General features: G+C 33.1%; 1 protein-coding gene and 1 pseudogene across 2 annotated transcripts; one reads left to right on the plus strand and one right to left on the minus strand.

The window, feature by feature from the left end:
• The first annotated feature begins 2,056 nt into the window (after positions 1-2,056).
• LOC132162147 (calcium-dependent lipid-binding protein-like) lies at positions 2,057-6,595 on the plus strand (annotated as a pseudogene). Its single transcript, XR_015909477.1, has 5 exons — positions 2,057-2,181; positions 2,473-2,558; positions 2,901-3,110; positions 4,965-5,145; positions 5,373-6,595. The product of XR_015909477.1 is annotated as a calcium-dependent lipid-binding protein-like (transcript).
• An 848-nt stretch (positions 6,596-7,443) lies between these two features.
• Positions 7,444-13,918, minus strand: LOC132166745 (AUGMIN subunit 7). The gene is made up of 9 exons (XM_059577623.2): positions 13,633-13,918; positions 13,432-13,517; positions 13,045-13,106; positions 11,640-11,731; positions 11,343-11,468; positions 10,309-10,399; positions 8,893-9,000; positions 8,427-8,525; positions 7,444-7,941 (listed from the first exon to the last, which is right to left on the minus strand). The coding sequence occupies exons 1-9, from the start codon at positions 13,764-13,766 to the stop codon at positions 7,687-7,689; spliced, it is 1,053 nt and encodes a 350-aa protein (XP_059433606.2). The 5' UTR covers positions 13,767-13,918; the 3' UTR covers positions 7,444-7,686.
• Positions 13,919-18,826: the final 4,908 nt, after the last annotated feature.

Raw genomic sequence — 18,826 nt, forward strand, 5'->3', positions numbered from 1 at the left:
GCACATGCGTGTCTCACGTGCTCATTTTTCAGCCAAATTTAATGCACTCAGCTAATAGAAGTGGTTTTTTTACCAATGATTGGTCGTTGAAGGGGACTATTCATTGTGAGTGGTGTTCAGGGGGCAAAATGTAATGGTTGGGGGTGGGTCGTTAACCACTCTGAATCTCTTTCCTCTTCCTTTTTTTTTTTTTTTTTTTTTTTTTTTTTGTTGATAGTTTTTAATTTTTTGTATTTTTTGTATTTTTTTACTTGAAGTTCACTTTCGTTATTTAAGTCTCATGTGCTCATTTTTTAGTCAAATTTAATGCACTTGGCTAATAGAAGTATTTTTTGCCAACTATTGGTAGTTGAAGGGGGTTATCTATTATGAGTGGCAGTTCAGGGGGCAAAACCAATCAATTTGTTATCAAGTTGCTCCTTGTTTTTTGTTTACGCATAGTGTGCCTGCATTAATACTTAACTTGATGCAGATATTCGTGTTCAAAGTCTTAAGAAAGGTCAAATCACAATGGATATTGATTTGCGGTGGGGTGGTGATCGAAGCATCATTTTAGCTGTTGAAGCTGCACTTGTTGCTTCAATACCTATTCAGGTTGATGCATCAACAACTTGGAACGATATCATCTATATTGAATATTGTTTTATGTTAATTTCTCTTCCTTGCAAATCAAGTTATGGTGCAAGACTATTGAACTAAGTACTACTATGGTACCATCTGCCACAGTTGAAGGATCTTCAAGTTTTCACTGTTGTTCGGGTTATCTTCCAACTCGCTAAAGAGATACCTTTTATTTCTGTTGTTGTTGTTGCCCTGCTTTCCGAGGTACTTAGTGAAGATTTTTGAACTGCTTGCAAATATATAAGTTTTTGTTAAATTGTTCATAAGTGCTTTACACCAAAATCTGGTTAGTGCGTAATATGTTGGTCAAATGATACCAGTGTTGAACATGATACAGGTACCTATACGTTTATCTTATCTGACAAGAACTATTGCTAATGTATTTTGTAGAATGCAGATAACTTTCATATTAAAAATAATAAATGTTTCTGTAGTATACATATTATGATGTTACCAAGGGACAATATAAATAGCTTTATTATGTAAGAGTGACTTAAGTTTGATAATAGAAGATTGGAAATAGAGATAGCGGTTACTATTTTTTTTTTGGTGGCAATTTTGTACCACTTGCTTCTTATTATGATGATGCTATGAAGACATACATATATTTATCTATGTATATGTATGCAATGTCACTGGTTTCTTTTCTTTTCCCACAATTATGGCAAAGCAATTTTTTTGAACTTCAAGTCAGCCCCAACAATAAGTGCATGCTTTATAAACAGGAAGTTATGAACTCATTTTCAGTCTGTAGCGAGTTGCCATATTTGAGACATTGTTTATGAGGGTGATCACTAGTATTCATTCTGGACAAATAATCAAGTGTCCCTTTAGACTTAGAAAAACTTTGTGATCTCTTAATCTGTTGTAAAATCAACTAGTCTTGCAACAATTTTTTTTTTTTGGTTAAAATATCAAATTTTTTACAACCTAGCCAATCCAAGTGAAGGCATTCAAGCATAACGATTGATTGGGTTAATTTGCCGATTTTTTTGTCGGTGTACCATTTTGTGGTTTTTTGGGTGAGTAACTTTGAACTGCAGTTCTAGTTTTTGACCATTCTTTTGTCAACACAATACACCCATTGATAATGGGTTTATAGATGAACTGCACTCATTGATGTGAGGGGTTGATAACTGTGAGGTGTTCTTCTCAAAGTAGTAATGGAAAAATAGGACACAGTTTTATGTGTTTGTTTTCACTCAACCTTTCTAAGTATGCCATGGGTACGGAGTTAAGAAAACTTTTTAAAGTGCATAACTTAGCATCAAGTGTTTTTTTCTTCCACACCTTTTTTCCTTAAGTGATTAAGCATCAAGTTACTAATCTTATGGTTGGGGATTTTGAGTGAGCTGACATCTAATGGCATAGTGGGATAGTTAGATTGACACATAGTGACATGGTAAGCATGGTTACTACTTTTTTAATCAGTTACACATATTTTGGAATTCACTAATATTCTCATTTACATTTAATCAGCCAAAGCCTAGAATCGATTATACTTTGAAGGCTGTTGGTGGAAGCTTAACAGCCATCCCTGGACTTTCTGATATGATTGATGTAAGTTTTCTTCTTGTATCCAAATTATATGAAAAATGCTAGAGCATCTACTCTTGCCCTTTCTCCCATCCTTCTCCATCCTCCCTTTTTTCAAATCTACCATTTGGATCTATTTTCATATGGGTCCTACAAATCTAATGGTTGATTTTTGTTTTTTAAAAAAAGGTAAGGAGAATGATGGGAGAAGGCAAGAGTAGATGCTCTAGCATTTCTCAAATTATATTTCATTTCTCCCGATTGATTTTGTATTGTTGCTAAACTCATTATGCTGTTTACACTTATCTTTGGCAGGATACCGTGAATACAATTGTCACAGATATGCTCCAGTGGCCCCATAGGATTGTTGTTCCAATTGGTGGTATACCTGTTGATGCAAGGTAATTATGAATCTCCATTTTTGTGGTTTTTGTTTTTTTTTTTTTTCTAAGATAATTTGAGGAAAGGATCGGAGGATGAGACTAGTAGGCATAAGTCCCAAGCCCACCCTGAGACTCTTAGGGTACCTTATACGGTTATGAATTTTTTTTTCTTCCTCTCTTTTAGTTCCTGCCCTTATAGGTCTATTTTGAGATCTTCTGTAGATATATATCTCTCCTTTTCACTTGCATATGCTTAAACAGTCAGCTTTAAATTATTTCCTCAGATGTTCAGTTCATCACAAGAATGTCAAGTATCTCTTTTTTCAAGTTGTGTGACGTTTTCCTTTGTTTCTTATGCAGTGAATTAGAACTTAAACCTCAGGGACAGCTTACCTTGACGGTCGTGAAAGCAATTGATTTGAAGAGCATGGAAATGATTGGAAAATCCGATCCCTATGTTGTTGTGTATATTCGGCCACTATTCAAGGTCTAAACAAAGGTTGTTGAAAACAACCTTAATCCTGTTTGGGATCAAAAATTCGAGATGATTGCAGAAGACAAGGAGACACACTAACACCCCTTTTTTTCACTTCTGCTATGCTCTTCTGCCAGATCTCTGATTCTCTGAATACATTGCTTCTGCAAGAATCTACAGTTTCTGGGATCGTAGGATTCGTATTTATAGTGCCTTAAGTGTTAGTTTATTTAGTGTTTGATTTTATTCCAAATTAAGTTGTGGGAAAGTCGGGAAAGAGTACAAATTTTCCGAAATTTTATATTCCCCTTGTTAATTGAGTGATATTCACAAGTCACCTCTAGGAAAATTATACCTTCCCCCATTCTCTTCAGAAGATAACATAAATATTTTTATTTTGCCCTTATTTGATGCAAGGATATTTAGGGTGCGTTTGGGAGTGCGTTTAAAAAAAAATAATCTGCGATTTTAAACCAAATCGCAACTTTAGGGTATTTGAGATTGCGATTTTAAAAATGCAAATTTTAAAATCGCAAAAAAATCTGCGATTTCCATAAGCTGATTAGATTGTGCTTATTTGAAAAAAGTGCGAATTTAAAACAAAATCACGATTTCTATTAAAAAGATATTTGGCGCAATAGTTACCTTTTTTAGAACGGGAATGAAAAAAATACCAAGAATATCCACCTAAAATATATTAAAATCCTTCTTTTCTCTTTTTTTTTTTCTTCATCCTTTCTATCTTGTTCATTCTTATTGGTAATTTGGTCATGAAACCGCAATTATATGCTAATGTTATCCAAACACTCAATTGATAAAAAAAGTACTTTTTAGTATGTTTTACCAAATGCCTGTACGATTTTAAAAAGTAGCGATTTTAAAAACACAATTTTTAAAAACGCAATTTTTAAAATCGCACTTATTGAAATCGCACTCCCAAACAGGCCCTTACAGACAACAACCAAGCAAATTAAGTCGTAGCCTTCAAAATATATGCCAAACAATGATATGTATAATCTTTATAGAAGAAAATAAAAGATATCCACAGATTAAAATTAAGGCCAGTGTTTACTTATTTACATTTTTTAAGATTTTAACCATGTAAATATTGTTAGAAAAAGTAGTAATATTTTGTAATGAGAAACATGTAAATTACAAAGTTTCAAATGAAGCTGTAAATCATATAATTCAGTATGGTTTATTCCAAACTTGTCCTGTAGGCTAATAATATTTTTCTTCTTTTTAGATGTAGAGATATGGGATTTAATCCATAGTGGATATATATCTATAGCATTGAAGTTTATCCAAACCCCCCGCTCGACACACACACCCAAAAGAAAAACTGTGTCTGGCAGCTGATGCATAGTAGGAATGATGGTGGAAACTGTAGCAGAAATAAACAGAACAAGGGTAGGTTGAAAATTTGAATTGAGCTTCTGAACAGATTGTGGATATCTTATAATGACCAGGAAAGCATGAGAATAAAGTTTTTAAGAAATGTTAGGAGAGATGTAAAAAACATGCAAATCGAATACACTATAAAGTAGAATCTTTGAGCTCTGGATGTATGTTCTGGTCATATCTGATGGAAGTACTGTTTTTGCGCAATTGCACACACACATGCATGCAGAGTCACAGTATATTTAGAGGTAGACATGGTTTATCCCTTACCATCTATATGTACAGTTTTAGATGTACCTAAGCTGAATTGTCACAGATCCAAATATATGAAACTTTTAGTCATTTTCATGTGATGGTCGAGTCATTTTTCACTTATCAAGAGAAGATGGTCGAGTTATTTATCTCCATGTGTAGCTGAGTTGCGAATGTGTTCCTGCCCCCTTCTTTTTTTTCTATTCAAACGAGAGCTTTTCTCCTGTTGTGTGATCCAAATTGCTCTCTGCCTTCACTCTGTAAATCTTATATCTGTTACTAGAAGTAATGCTCATGAACTCTTCTAAACAGGTTTTTGATAAGGACATTGGGCAAGACAAGAGATTGGGAATAGTAAAGCTGCCTTTGATTCAGCTGGAAGCTGAAATCGGAAAAGAGTATAATTTGAGACTGCTACCATCACTTGACATGCTGAAAATTAAAGATAAGAAGGATAGGGGTAATCTTATTATTAAGGTAGACATTTCTAATTAGAAATTATTATTTTATTATCTTTGTGACACAGATATTGTGTTAAATTTCTATTAATATTTGTCCCCTTCTGTATGTTAGGGGAGGCCTGGTATACAATGATATTATTCATTTAATTGTTGGCAATTTCCATTGATATGTATGCTATGCAGGAGGGATTGATTTTGTTTTCAGTTATATTTATTAAGGGTATTGTTCTGTATGACTTTCAGGTCTTGTATCATGAATTTAACAAGGAAGAGCAGTTGATTGCTCTGGAACAAGAGAAGATGATCATAGAACAAAGAAAGAAACTGAAACAAGAGGGAGTTATAGGGAGTACAATGGATGCACTTGATGGAGCAGCATCACTGGTTGGGTCTGGTGTTGGAATACTGGTCTCGGTGCCGGAGTTGGGATTGTGGGAACTGGCGTTGGGGCCAGAGTTTGGATCGTTGGCAGTGGACTGAGCAAAGCAGGAAAGTTCATGGGCAGAACCATTACAGGAGGCCACTCGAAAAATGGTTTACAAATTTTTTTAAAAAATAGACCATTTTTCGAAACTAAAAAAGCTTTTTTGGTCAAATATAAAATATTTTTGGTTTGACTATTATTTTTTGGTTTGAGCCAAACATTCAAAAAATATTTTATGTCGAAATAAACGGAGTACAAGGGTTACAATTGACAAGTATTAAGTGAACACCAATGCTTGAAGAATACTAATGAGATAAAACCCCTAAAGCATGTATCCTTCTTTTTCAAAGTAACCTTTACTACTAAAAAAGAAAAAGACTTCTTCCCTCCTAGACTCAGATATATTTTCCTGTCGGACCCCTTCCATGGATGGTCTTTGTTGGTTGTTAATGCCAAAAATTAACTTGTGATTATGCACGTTCAGTCTTCGATCTGAGATCCCTGCAAGATAAGCAAATGTCAAAATGGTGCGCCGCATAGGGCGAAGAGGGCGACAACACCCCCTCCTATAGTTAAGTCAGTAAAGGTATAAAACAGAAAATGAAAGAGATTGATGATCATGCAACTATGCAAGCATACCGGATCCTTGCCTTTAGCCAACCTTTATATAGATGTGGTATTGGTTTGATGGGATGCCTGGGACGTTAGAAAGTACTTCAATAATTATGGTGGATTTGTTACCCCTTTGTTGCCATGTGCCTCAAGTTAGGTGCGAGGTTCCTAAGTGGCCATAAAATCAAGTCTAGGCTATTTGAATATTGGGCGAATTGATTATTGGGCCAGTGGAAAATGTAAGCCCCAATTCAGTGGCCCCATTCCCTTTGACTACTTGGGCCTTCCATTGGGAATTCCTAACTTTCATAGAAATATAGCAACATGTAGTCTGTAGATAATAAAAGATAGCTAGTGTGAATAGCTGTTAGCTCTACTCCGTCAATTATTGTATCAATAGTATTCTCTACCTCCTCTAAATGGATTAAATTATTACTGCTTATTTTATCATGCTTTATTTAATAAATGTTTTTTCTACATGTTACACTATTATTTCTTCTTAAAAATGCATCATTGTATATATATAAATGCTCTGAATGTTAAAATGGTTTACAAAATAAACCTAGCTAATATGTCACTCTAGAGGATTGAGATCCACGGCAATAGTGAGAGAATTGCCAGTGGATTTTTTTTGAAATTCTGGCTATTCATTTTTATCGAACAGCCATAAAACCGCCACGTGTCTCACTCAATATAAAATAATAAAATATTATGTAAATTTTAAAAATAAATATAAAATAAAATAATTTTTTTAAAAACATGAGCAAACCCCCACATTTTCCCCCAAGGGTGGCTGGCCACCCCAGCTCAACCTAGGGGGTGGCGTCGGCCACCGTCAACCAGCCTTTCGATGATATTATAATATTTTATAAAAAAATGCTACACATCCCAAATTTACTTCTCAAAAGTTAATTCCCAAATCATGTGTCATCATCCCATAAATTGGTGACATACTTTCTAAAATAATAAATCTTACAAAATGATGACATATCATTTAAAAACCAACTTTTGAGAAAAAAAAATTGAAATGTATAACACTCCACTATTTTATATTCTTTATATGGGGCCTTTGTTCTTTTTTTTTTAGTCCTCAATTGTTACCAAATAATTCAGAAGGACGGCTTGATTTTACCCCCCACTAAAGCTCAAACAAATTACAAATGTAAACGGCTACGTTTTTGTATTTCTCAAGAAACTGAAGAAAAAACAATGGCACCGCGTTTTGGAGCCCACACAGCACACCACCCCTCTACCAGCTGGTTATGGCTGGCTGAATAATAAATTCAAAACAAAATTGTTCAAATAAAAATTCATTAATAAAATTAATATATCACCTTCATCTTATCGTTATTGGACCTAAAGCTAAAGCTACATATCATGACAAGCCTTTGTCAAAAAAAGAGAGTTGTGAGACAACCAAACTTCAAAAAGATTCACAGCTGTGAAGACTTCCTGATTTCAAAGGTATATACGGCGTCAAACAGCAAACATGGGGCGTGTTTAGTGTATTTTCTCCATCTCTCACGGCATTACTCCTGCATGGCAGATTGCTTTGTTCAACGTGCCTCTTGTTGTTCTTCGTAATTTCACCTCCTCACCCTGCTCGCGAGCAATGGAAGCAGAGAGAATTCCAAGGTCACGGTTTAAGAATGTCAGTGCCGACTCACACTCGGAGATTATTCTCGTGACGGAAGAAGGCTCGCCGGCAACAGTTTCACACGATCCAACAGCAAGAGCTGCATGGGAATCTCGAAGATTTCTCAAGTTCCCTAGGAACTACGATCAATGCAGAAAGGTCATCCAAATTAGTGGTCGTATCAGTTTCTTTAGAAGGACAAACAACTCTTTAAAACAGTCCATGACATAAAAAGCACAAGACTGCATATCTATGAATGTGTTGTAATTAGACCTGCATCTCAAAGAATTTGGATCTAAGATGTAATTTTGTGACAAAAATTTGCACTTGTATCCATGAGTCATGACTACATGAAAAATGGAAAAAAGAAAAAACAGAATTATCACTTCTTCGCAATCAGATGCCTTGTAAATTTTGAAATAATACAAATATTCATACAATTAATATACAGCATCTTATGTTGGTAGTAAAAAATTGCTATCAGTATCTTAACTGGGCTTATGTGTCAGTCTAATATAAAAACTAAAAGGAATCTAATAGAGAGATGTTCACAATCACAACCATATAAAAAGGAAAAGCATAAGATCAAAGAAAAAACATGCCAATAATCTACAAAGAAATATACCTTCAAAAGCATCTTGTATGCCTCCAATAAGCGATTGGCAGCCGGGCCAAACCCATGGAGCTGTGGTACCTCCATCATGTGCGTCCAGGGACGAATTTCCTACAAAGAAAAGAAAAAATGAAATTCATAAACTGTGGAACAGTATGTGAGTGTAGAGCTACAAGCATAGCAAGAAAGTTCTACTGAAACATTCCTGGGAATAAAAAATGAATGTCAAAAAATTTCACAGCAGTTGTAAAAAAATTCAACAGATTCTATCTTAGAACTTTTCAACTAAGGATAAGGCTGCAACAAGTGGTAAAACTCCTTAGGCCAATCAAACCGTATATGTGAATGTGAAATTTATGAAAAAACATTACAATTCATCAGGTGAAAGCATATAGCATGACTCTTCAATTAGTTGGCACAAGTAAAAGGAAAAGTGAGATAACAAACATTCTAAAAGCAAAGGAAGAGCAGGCCAGACCTTGGTGTAAATCATATTAAATGATCTTGCAGTTTCTAGAAAAGATTCCAAATGTGCCCGCAATTGGGATTCCACCTCTGCATACTCCTCATTTGGGTTGTAAGCATGCTATATCCATAGAGGCAAAATAATGACCGCAGTGATACAAAAGGAAGAAAATAAAAAATACATTGCTATAACAGACAAATTACCGGTGTGCATAGGGAAAAACGAAAAAACAAAAATAAAAAAGCAGTAAATTCAAAATTGGGAAGTACATCCCGCAGAAAAAAGCGGACTAGATCAAATCAGAAAGATAAGAAGTTGAAAAAAAATGCGAAAATAATTCTTTACAGGGATATGGGGGGAAAAAAAGACATGCTTATTTATTTATTTTTTATTTCCTTCAAGTCAAGATCCAAACCTATAATGTACTGCAACCAAACCCTATGCATCCCCGACTTGTGCAAAGGCCCAAGGACAGACAATTGTTTTGTCCTTACAAAATAGTCTCGAGACTTTGAGCATAAATTTCATAACTACAGATAATAGTACTCAGTTTTTTCTTGTAAAAGTTACTAAAAGCACAAAAAGGAACACAATTCTAGTACATGAAAAACATACAAGAGAAATGCCTGAAAGGAAAATATAACCAAAATACAAACCAAGTTCTGACATGACAGAAAGCAAAAAAAAAAAAATACAGAAATGAGACAAAGAGATGCTCCTGTCATCCTGAGACAGCAACCTTGAAACAAATACTTCAATTGCATCACAGTGAGCTCCAGAAGTTTATATGCTACTTTGAAGGGGACTCTACAACTTTACATTTTTAATATGACTAATTTGTGCCAAGAACAAAAAGAAAATACGGAAGGAATAAATTACGTCTACTTTCATCTAAACAAGAAAATGATGGAAACACTTCATAGATGTTCTTTGCTAAATTAGGAACCAGAGAAATGTAAGATCTGCAATATAGCCTTACCTCTTATAAACTAATTGATGCCCATGCCAACAACAGGTGGGAGAAGAAGTTGACAAACTAAACTCAGTTATTATTGACACCTTCAAATGAGCCGACTTGATAGGTTTTTAATTTATTGAGGAACAAAAAATTGACTAGCAATTATTTTGTGTAACCGTGATATAAGAAGATGCATGAAATGTTAAAAGAACCTTCACTACTAAAAGAAGCGATCAAGAAGTGGGCCAATAAGCAGAAAAGATTACACTAGAACTTGAATCAAAGACCTAACAAACAGAGACTCTATACCATGTTGTATAACCACCAGTCCTAAACGGTTAACACAGAAATGACGATATCAAATATTTAACTCGGTGAAGCTGATAAAGCCACTGAGTAGTAGAAACATGTTACAAGAAACTCAAAAAGTAATTGTGAAACACTGGTTAGGGGCAAGGAGCAGGGATAACCTTTGATGCCAAATCGTCAACCTTCAGTTGAAGATTCAATAGTATCTTTGATTGCTCTGAAAGCTTCAACTCCAGCTCAGAAACATCTGGCCTGTAAACAAACTTCCACTAAAAAACTTTCCAAAGAAGAAAGAATTGACGGCAAATTAAGTTATCTATGGCGTGTAAAACAAATGTCACTTCAATTAAATAAATAAAGAATCGAAATTGTCATTTTTTACTAGTATCATTCATTTGGTGGGGCAGCTAAAAGCCTCAAATGGTGGAGCAAGATTCATGTTGCCAACATAATAAATATAATAGATTGTATAAAACAACAAGAACAGCAAACATTTTGGTACTTCTAATAAATACTTATTAAAAAAATAAAAAATAAAAGGAAATGCTGGTTGCAGTTGAAGAAGCAAGAGCAGTAGCAGCAACAACAATAACAAATAGTAGTAGTGGTAATTCTCAAAAGAATCTCTCTTCCCCCACCCCACCAAACAAAATATACACTCTTTCTTTACTTGTTATTTCCTAAATGAACCAGGAGAACCCTAGTATACCTATTTCCTAAGTGAACCCAGGAGAACCCTAGTATACCATCAACATTTTCATGTTGACCCATTCCATTTCTACAATGTTCCAAGTTTCAAATGGTACATCTGTAATAACAAATGTAACCATCATTAACATATTTGCGAATAGAATTCGTGATCAAATCTTTTATACATGCCAAGACAAACATTCCATCTAAAGCTTGAAATAGTTTCATTACTTCCCCAAGTTCTGATGATACCTAACAACAACTCCAATTTGTTCCAAAATCATTTGATTATATTTCTTTATAACAGATAATACCGACTATGTGTACAGGAGCACTATATAAGAAACCAGAAGGACAGTTCCAAAACTGAGAGAATCTGGGGATTTCAGGGTTATCTAAAAAAGAGAAAGAAAATCTTAAAGTTCACTTATGATGTTGTTGTATACTTCAATAACTAGTCTTTAGGGAAAAATTTGAAACACAAATGGGAAAAGAATATCCTTACAGTGGATATATTGATTGAATTTGAACATCTGCAGGGAACAACTTGCACTCCTCGGAGAATATTTGAGCTTGTTTTTCTGCAATAGAATCTATAAGTTGTATATCCTTGTTCACTTGCTCATCGATGCTGCACGAAATAGACACAAACCAAATTTCAGTTTCAAAAAACCTTGAGATATTAGAAAACAAATAGTATGCATTTATTATTCAAGGGCGGGATTAATAAATCAAACAATTGCTCTTCATCAAACATAAAAACTAAGTTGTCAACCAAATATAGAACTTAGAATCCTACTACCTCCATTCTGGATTATCAACATAGATGCTTGCCTCTACAAGATCAACAATAAGACGAAGCATTTCAGTGCGATCTTCATAGCTTCCTCGTCCCTGAAATAGTAGGACATTGCATTAGAAAAGTTGAGAAAATTCACATGATCGTGAGGCTTACTGCATTCTAATATAATGCAGAGTGCATGATGTTCCATTAACATATGATCCACAGATTTTGATTTTTTTTTTTTTTTTTTTTTTAACAGTAGTCATAAATTCGTTGCAAAGTACAAAGGCGCAACCAAAATACACATGAAGTATAAAAGAGAAACATTTAGCTAGAAGCAAAAAAAAGATCTAAAAAATATTAACAGTACCACCACTCCTAGGCCCCACCATGAATCCTGAATAAAGACCCACATTTACTAAAGAATAAATCATTTTACTTAACACCTCCATAACAAATAACAAATAGAAATGGAAAAAATGAGTCTTCCTGTCTCAGGCCAAGGGAACTACTAAAGAAACCCGTAGGAGTGCCATTCACCAATACAAAAATACACACCGAGGAGATACAAGATGCTATCTGCACCATCTTTCTCCAAAACCACATCTTCTCAACAGACACGAGAAAATCCTGAGTGACATGGTCATAAGCCATTTCAATGTCCAACTAGCATAACATGAAGGCTTGGCCAGATGCATAATGTGCCATGTCCAGCAAATCTTTCAAATCATCTTTTACCTGTCCTTTTTTCTCTAATATAATCTATTCTAATTTCTATTACAAACTTAATTCCCCACGGTTATGCCAAGATATACATGTTCCACCTTTATTCTTTCCATGAAGGAGGTTACATCTTTTAGTACCCCTAGCATTTTTCGAAAAAGAAATACAAAAGTTTGTGAACTAGTTAATGAACTCCAACCATAACATTGATTTCAATTTGGTTTCCGTGAAATGCAAGTCAAATTTGGTTGTCTATCTTCCTCTAGTATAATTGCGCTAGCCTTGTACAATCTTGAGCCATTTTCAATCCACATTGTGGCATTCAATTTTTGAAAAACCTATTGCAATCCCTTGTTAAGAGAATGTCCATATAAGACCGACAAGCAATCATAAACTGGGTCAATTCATGATTTATAGCAGTAACAGTACCTAAATTAACAGGCCAACACTCTTACAAAGGTACTTAATAAAGCAACAAATATATCAACGAATATTGTAATTGCAAGAGTACAAACGACAATAACTATCCCTTTGGATACAAATAATAATAATAATACCAAAAAAAAGCATTTAACAAAAATAAGACAAGACTCATTTCCACAGATAAAATGCGTATAGAGTAAAATAGATAAGCCTACAACATTAGTGAAGCAATATTAACCACTATATTGATAAGTATAGGAGGAACTGAACAACTAACTTGGATGGCTTCTGTATCTATAGTAGTTGTAAATCCCAGAAACTTTGCAATCTCCGCCAAATCTACCAAAAAAAAAAAAAAAAAAAAAGGAATTTGCATTAGCAATAATAGCAATAAATAAGAAATGCTCAAATAGTCCTAGCCAAACGATTAAAGGGGCACAAAGTCGGTACAAATGTCACAAATTATGTAGAATGATATCAAATTTGACCAGGTAGTAAACAGTCAGAAAAACACCAGCTGCTTTCAGAATATAGAGAACTTTAGCTAAGATGGCAGCATCGATACAAGGCTGCTTGGAAAAATTACCAATTACAAAACTTTTGGTTCATACCAGTCTGCCAAAGTATGTAAATCAATGGAACGATAATGAATGAGAAGGCTTACATTGGATGCGAGAAGTCTCTTCGTCACGAACCATGGCATCCCCTTGCTGACTTTGTTGCGAGAATGGTGATTTATCACCCAATAGTCTGCAACAAACCAATTTGTGAGGACCGGAATCATTTCGAATTGAATGATTTGGAAGAAAGAAGTAAAACAATGGGGAAAAGATAGATCTAAAAGAAAAAGGGAAATTGTGAGGACCGGAAGAAGAGCCACTCGAGAAGGGCGTAGCGCTCCATGCCAGCGAAGAGGAGAGACTGTGCAGGAGCATTGGCTCTTGAGTAATTCAGCGTTGCCAGTTTCTTCTGTATTTCTTCCATTTCCCTTGTCGCCATTTCCTCTCGCTCCCGACGCCTTCCGGAGGAGTAAAGCGGAGTCTAGGCTGTGCTCACTGCTCAGTGCACTGGAATGTTGAAACTCGAACCACGTTGTTTGAGTCAGGAATGTCGTTTACACGATTCTATTCGCATCAACAAATTCGTTCAAGCCAGCCGCTACGCAGGTCGTTCCGATCCAGCTGATTTATAGGTCGTACCAACTTGACATTGTAAATTGTATAATGTCTCATAAAGCGCAAAACAGCACATATTAAAATGACAATTTATAAAGTTTTTGGAAGAAAAAAAATATGTAAATTGATCCTTAAGGTTCAGCATTCGATTTTTTTTTTTTTTTGTTGTTCGCACAATGACAAAAAGGTGAATGAGAGTTAAACTAATAACATCCGTTTCATAAAGCATAGTTTTCAAGCTTGCATCCGAGAAGAGAGAGTCTAAACATATAAAACTGTGAAAATGTAGGTCCTTTATTTTAAAAAATTTATATGAAATAAGGGCAAGAAAAAAAAAAAAAAAAGACAAATAATAGTTCTCTGTTCTCTCTGGACAAAAAATATGTACTTAAAAAAATAAAAATAAATCTATCAGCTGTGCTGACATTGTAAATTGTATAATGTCTCATAAAGCGCAAAACAGCACATATTAAATTGACAATTTATAAAGTTTTTAGGAAAAAAAAAAAAATTGATCCTTATACGTTCGCACAATGACAAAAAGGTGAACGAGATTTAAATTAGTAACATCCGTTTCATAAAACATGATTTTCAAGCTTACATCCGATAAGAAAAAGTCTAAACATATAAAACTGTGAAAATGTAGGTCCTTTATTTTAAAAAATTTATATGAAATAAGGGGAAAAAAAAAAAGGACAAATAATAGTTCTCTCTGGACAAACAATATGTACTTAAAAAAAAAAACAAAAATAAATCTATCAGCTGTGTTGCAGGGACTAAGAAAACAGATCCATCAATCTGGACATGTGATTCGAACATCTAAAAACAAATCTATCAGAGAAACTGAAATCCAAATAAAGAGAAATTGACCAAATGAACACAAATCTAACATATTAATCACAATACAATTCATATGAAACTTGGATTTAAATACTGACAAATCCATAGAAATCGAACAAGAAAAAATAAAGCGCACGCATTACGGAATTAATCGTGGAATATATTCACCTGAAATTAATCCTTTGTGTGCGTCTAATAGTGAAACCGATTCCATGCAAGCATAGTAGATGATCTAGACCGTTTATTAGGATCTTGACTTTCTTATTCAACTTACAACGTTAAATTAATGAGCTTATTATGTCATGTCGAGCACCATATAATTCTTTCAAATTAGTTTATCAAATTCAACGGCCAAGATTAAATTTAATTAAATTGGACGGCTAAGATTAAATTCAATAAAAAATTCAAAATTTAAAATTTAGGAATTAAGAATAAAAATTGTGTTATGTAGTATTATTTAGGGTCAGTTTGTTATTTCAATTTTAATAATTACGATTTTAAAAATTGTGTTTTTTTTAATCGCGTTTTTTTCTTCTTCTTCTTATTTTAGATTAAATATTTTTTAAATCACAACGTAAAACGCTTTATATCACACACTCACACACACTAATCACTATTATCATATTACATATAGTATTATTTAGTTAATATGTTAAAATGTTAATGCTTAACACGGGTCGAGTATATAACGTCAATATTAATATATATTGTATCTTATATGTAAACATTTATATACTTATACAGTTATATGATTGTATCATTATCTAATTTATATGGGTAATGGGTCAATGTTAATTGTTATAACTTATATACTTATATTCTATGTTCTCATTATCACGATTCATGATATATGATTTAAATTCAAGTTGTTAAGTTTTTACTTACCGTAAATTGTAATTATAATGTATAAATTATAAGAAACGCATTAGTTACTTAATTATTAATCATTTAATCTAATAGTAATACTAAAACTCTAAGTAATAAATTCATAATGATCTAATGGTCATACATTATCCCGTTTGGTTTGCGGAATAGACCCTTGGATTGGACTAGCTAACCCTAAGTATAGCTAGTCATTTGTTTAGTAACACTTTATTTTTGGGAATAGCCTATTCTCATGAGATTACTAATCTCATACACACAGGGTTAGCTAAGTCACTAAAAAATGAGTGGCTTAGCTAATCATTTCCTGTGCGATTAAATTAATTGTGTAAATTGCCACAAAAAACCCCACTTGTAGGATTAAATTTTGTTTTCTCTCTCTGATTCTTCTATATTTCTCTCTCTCTCTCTCTCTCTCTCTCTATATATATATATATATATCCGTTTATCTTTTCTCCGTCTCTATATTTCGTTTTCTCTCTTTTTTTTATCTATCTTTCTATTTTCTCTCTTATTCTTCTAGTACAATTTTTTTGTAAGTGCAAACAATTTTTTTTTTTTTTCTCTATGCCGTCTCCCTTCTCTGTACCGTTTCTCAGTTTTTTTTTTTTTTTTAAATTTTATATATATATTTGTTATTAAAAAAAATTATGTTTTATGATTTTTTTTGATTCTTTGTACCGTTTCTCTCTGATTTTCTTCTCTCCATTTCTCTGTTTTTTTTATTTATGTACTTTTTTTTTTTAATTTTTTTAAATTTTTTTATTCTGTTTCTCTGTATCACTTTTTTCTCATTTTTTTTTTCTTTGACGAAGAAACATAATCTGTAAGGTTTTTATAAAATATAAATATATAATCTGTTTTTTTATTTCTTTTGATTCTCTATACATTCTCCAACTATATTTTTTTGATTTCAAGATCGAGTTTGATTATGTTTTCTCCAACTATATATATATATTTTTTTTATACAAATAATTTTGTAGCATAATTGCCAAAAAAAAAAAAAAAAAAGGCCACATACCTGACATATTGTAGTAATATAAATTATAATAAAGTTGTTTATGAAAGTCCTTAATAATATAAATTGTATTTGTATTATAAGGGTATTTTAGGAAATTTGACCACAATATGATTCCATTCATCGACATATTACATTGTACCAAACGAAGGAATATGATTAGATAGTCTATTTCAGCATTACAACCAAACAAAGGAATAAAAATAGCTAATCTATTCCACACTCTTCTATTCTCAGCAGTATCTAATTATTTTCCAATGGACTAGACATCCCTAAAAGTACTTTCATTTATGTATCAATATTTTGGAGTAACAACAAATTTTTATTTTATTTTTTATGGACATTTTATTTATTGAAATTTTATTTTCTTGAAATAAGTGAGGGATTGTTGATATTATTTCATGAAATTAAAATTTCGAATTTATTATTATTTCATGATTATTTTGAATTTCAAATAAATAACTGATTTCCTATTATCATGTTTTAATAGTCATTTGTTTTAAATAAATAACTAACTTTTTATCCTATTATCTTGTTTTGATCGGTTACCACTACTTCTTCAATATCTCGGATTAATATTTTATATGAGATCATGTGTTTTCAAGTTTCAACTGCTTTTTCAACGTTAGGTTTTAAAATATCTGTAACCGTTATTTTAATTAAAAAAACCTGTTTTTGAGATAATATGAAATTATATAGATATATTTTAATTCCTACCAGTTTTATTAAGTACAAATAATTTTATTTTCCCTCTCTTTTGTTACAAAAATATTTCTTGTTCTGAATAGTGTTTAGAGTGTGCAACATTGGGTAGTATTATATCCTGAAGATAAGATTGCTTTGATTCTCTTTTACAAAACTTCTAATACAAGTGAGAGGCAATATTTATCTAAGAGATAAAGTCATAATCGTCTTACTGTCCAAATTTCATTTACTTCCGTTTCTATTTGTATTCTACGTTTATTTTCTACGTTTATTTTCTCCATGCAATGCCCACATCTTTATTTCCAACATGCCTGAGGTGATGTAGTTGTACCGTTTAAAGAGGTAGAGACTGCCGCCTATAAAGATACTGTAGAAGTGCCAGCATTAGTGAAAGGGCTAAACGGGAATAAGAGGGAAATTTCCCTCATTTTTTTCTTGAAAAAATCCGGTGAAAGTGCCCAAAAAAAAAACTCCTACTTGGCAACTACGTGTAAATTACACGTAATAGAGTAACTTATTTTATTTTATTTTTTTAAAAAAACTAGACAAGTGTCACATTCTTACTGGCTGTGACATGTACTATTGTTAGTTTTATTAACTGAGGGCATTAACTCACAAAATGAAACTTAAGTGAAAAAAAATAAAGTTATTAAAACTTAAGTACCAAAATAGTATTTAACCAAAAATTTATCTTATTCTTGTTGTATATTGCTTGATTTGATTTATGTTTAATGAGAAACACTTTGATATAGAACATAAGGTACCAAACAATATGATAATAATTAAGGCCTTAATCTTGTTCGAATTCGACTCGGCAAAATTGTGTTGGTAATTGAACTCAGTTCGAACCATTCAAAATAAAATTAAAATGACCCAAAATGGCAAAAACATCAAATTTGGGCGAAATCAATTGGTTTCGGCGGTTCAAATGGATCAAATCAGTTTGATTAAGATTAGCTGACGGCAACGACAACTTAGTGCGCCACACAACTGTGGCATGTGGCTCAGTTGGGCGGTGTGGGTCAGCTTCCAAGTTGGGCCACGCACCTAGGTCAATCAACGAGTCAAGGTTTGATCCGTTAACCGTTGACCAGGCTTGGGCTTTTGTTTTGACCTTATGGCCTTGGGTTTCCTTCAAGTTTGGAAAGAGATTGGTAGAGATTATAAGTGAGGGTTAATGCCAAACTCAAGACTTGTCCAATGATGGTTTTCTACCCTCACTAAAATTATCTTGAACTCCTTTGTTCTATTTTTTGTCTTCCTCCATAAGCCTAAATACCCTGATACCATCGTAGATTTATGTGAAAGAATGAACAAAATGATAATGGAATGATTTAATCCCTTTCAGATAGAAATCTAGTAGGATAAAGAGAACGAAAAGTCACGAAACAAAATAGTATGAAAAACTATTTTAATCCCCATTCTATTTATAGTGTAAT

The sequence above is a fragment of the Corylus avellana genome, chromosome 11 (assembly GCF_965113065.1).
Source record: "Corylus avellana chromosome 11, dhCorAvel1.hap1.2, whole genome shotgun sequence".
Lineage (NCBI taxonomy): Eukaryota > Viridiplantae > Streptophyta > Magnoliopsida > Fagales > Betulaceae > Corylus > Corylus avellana.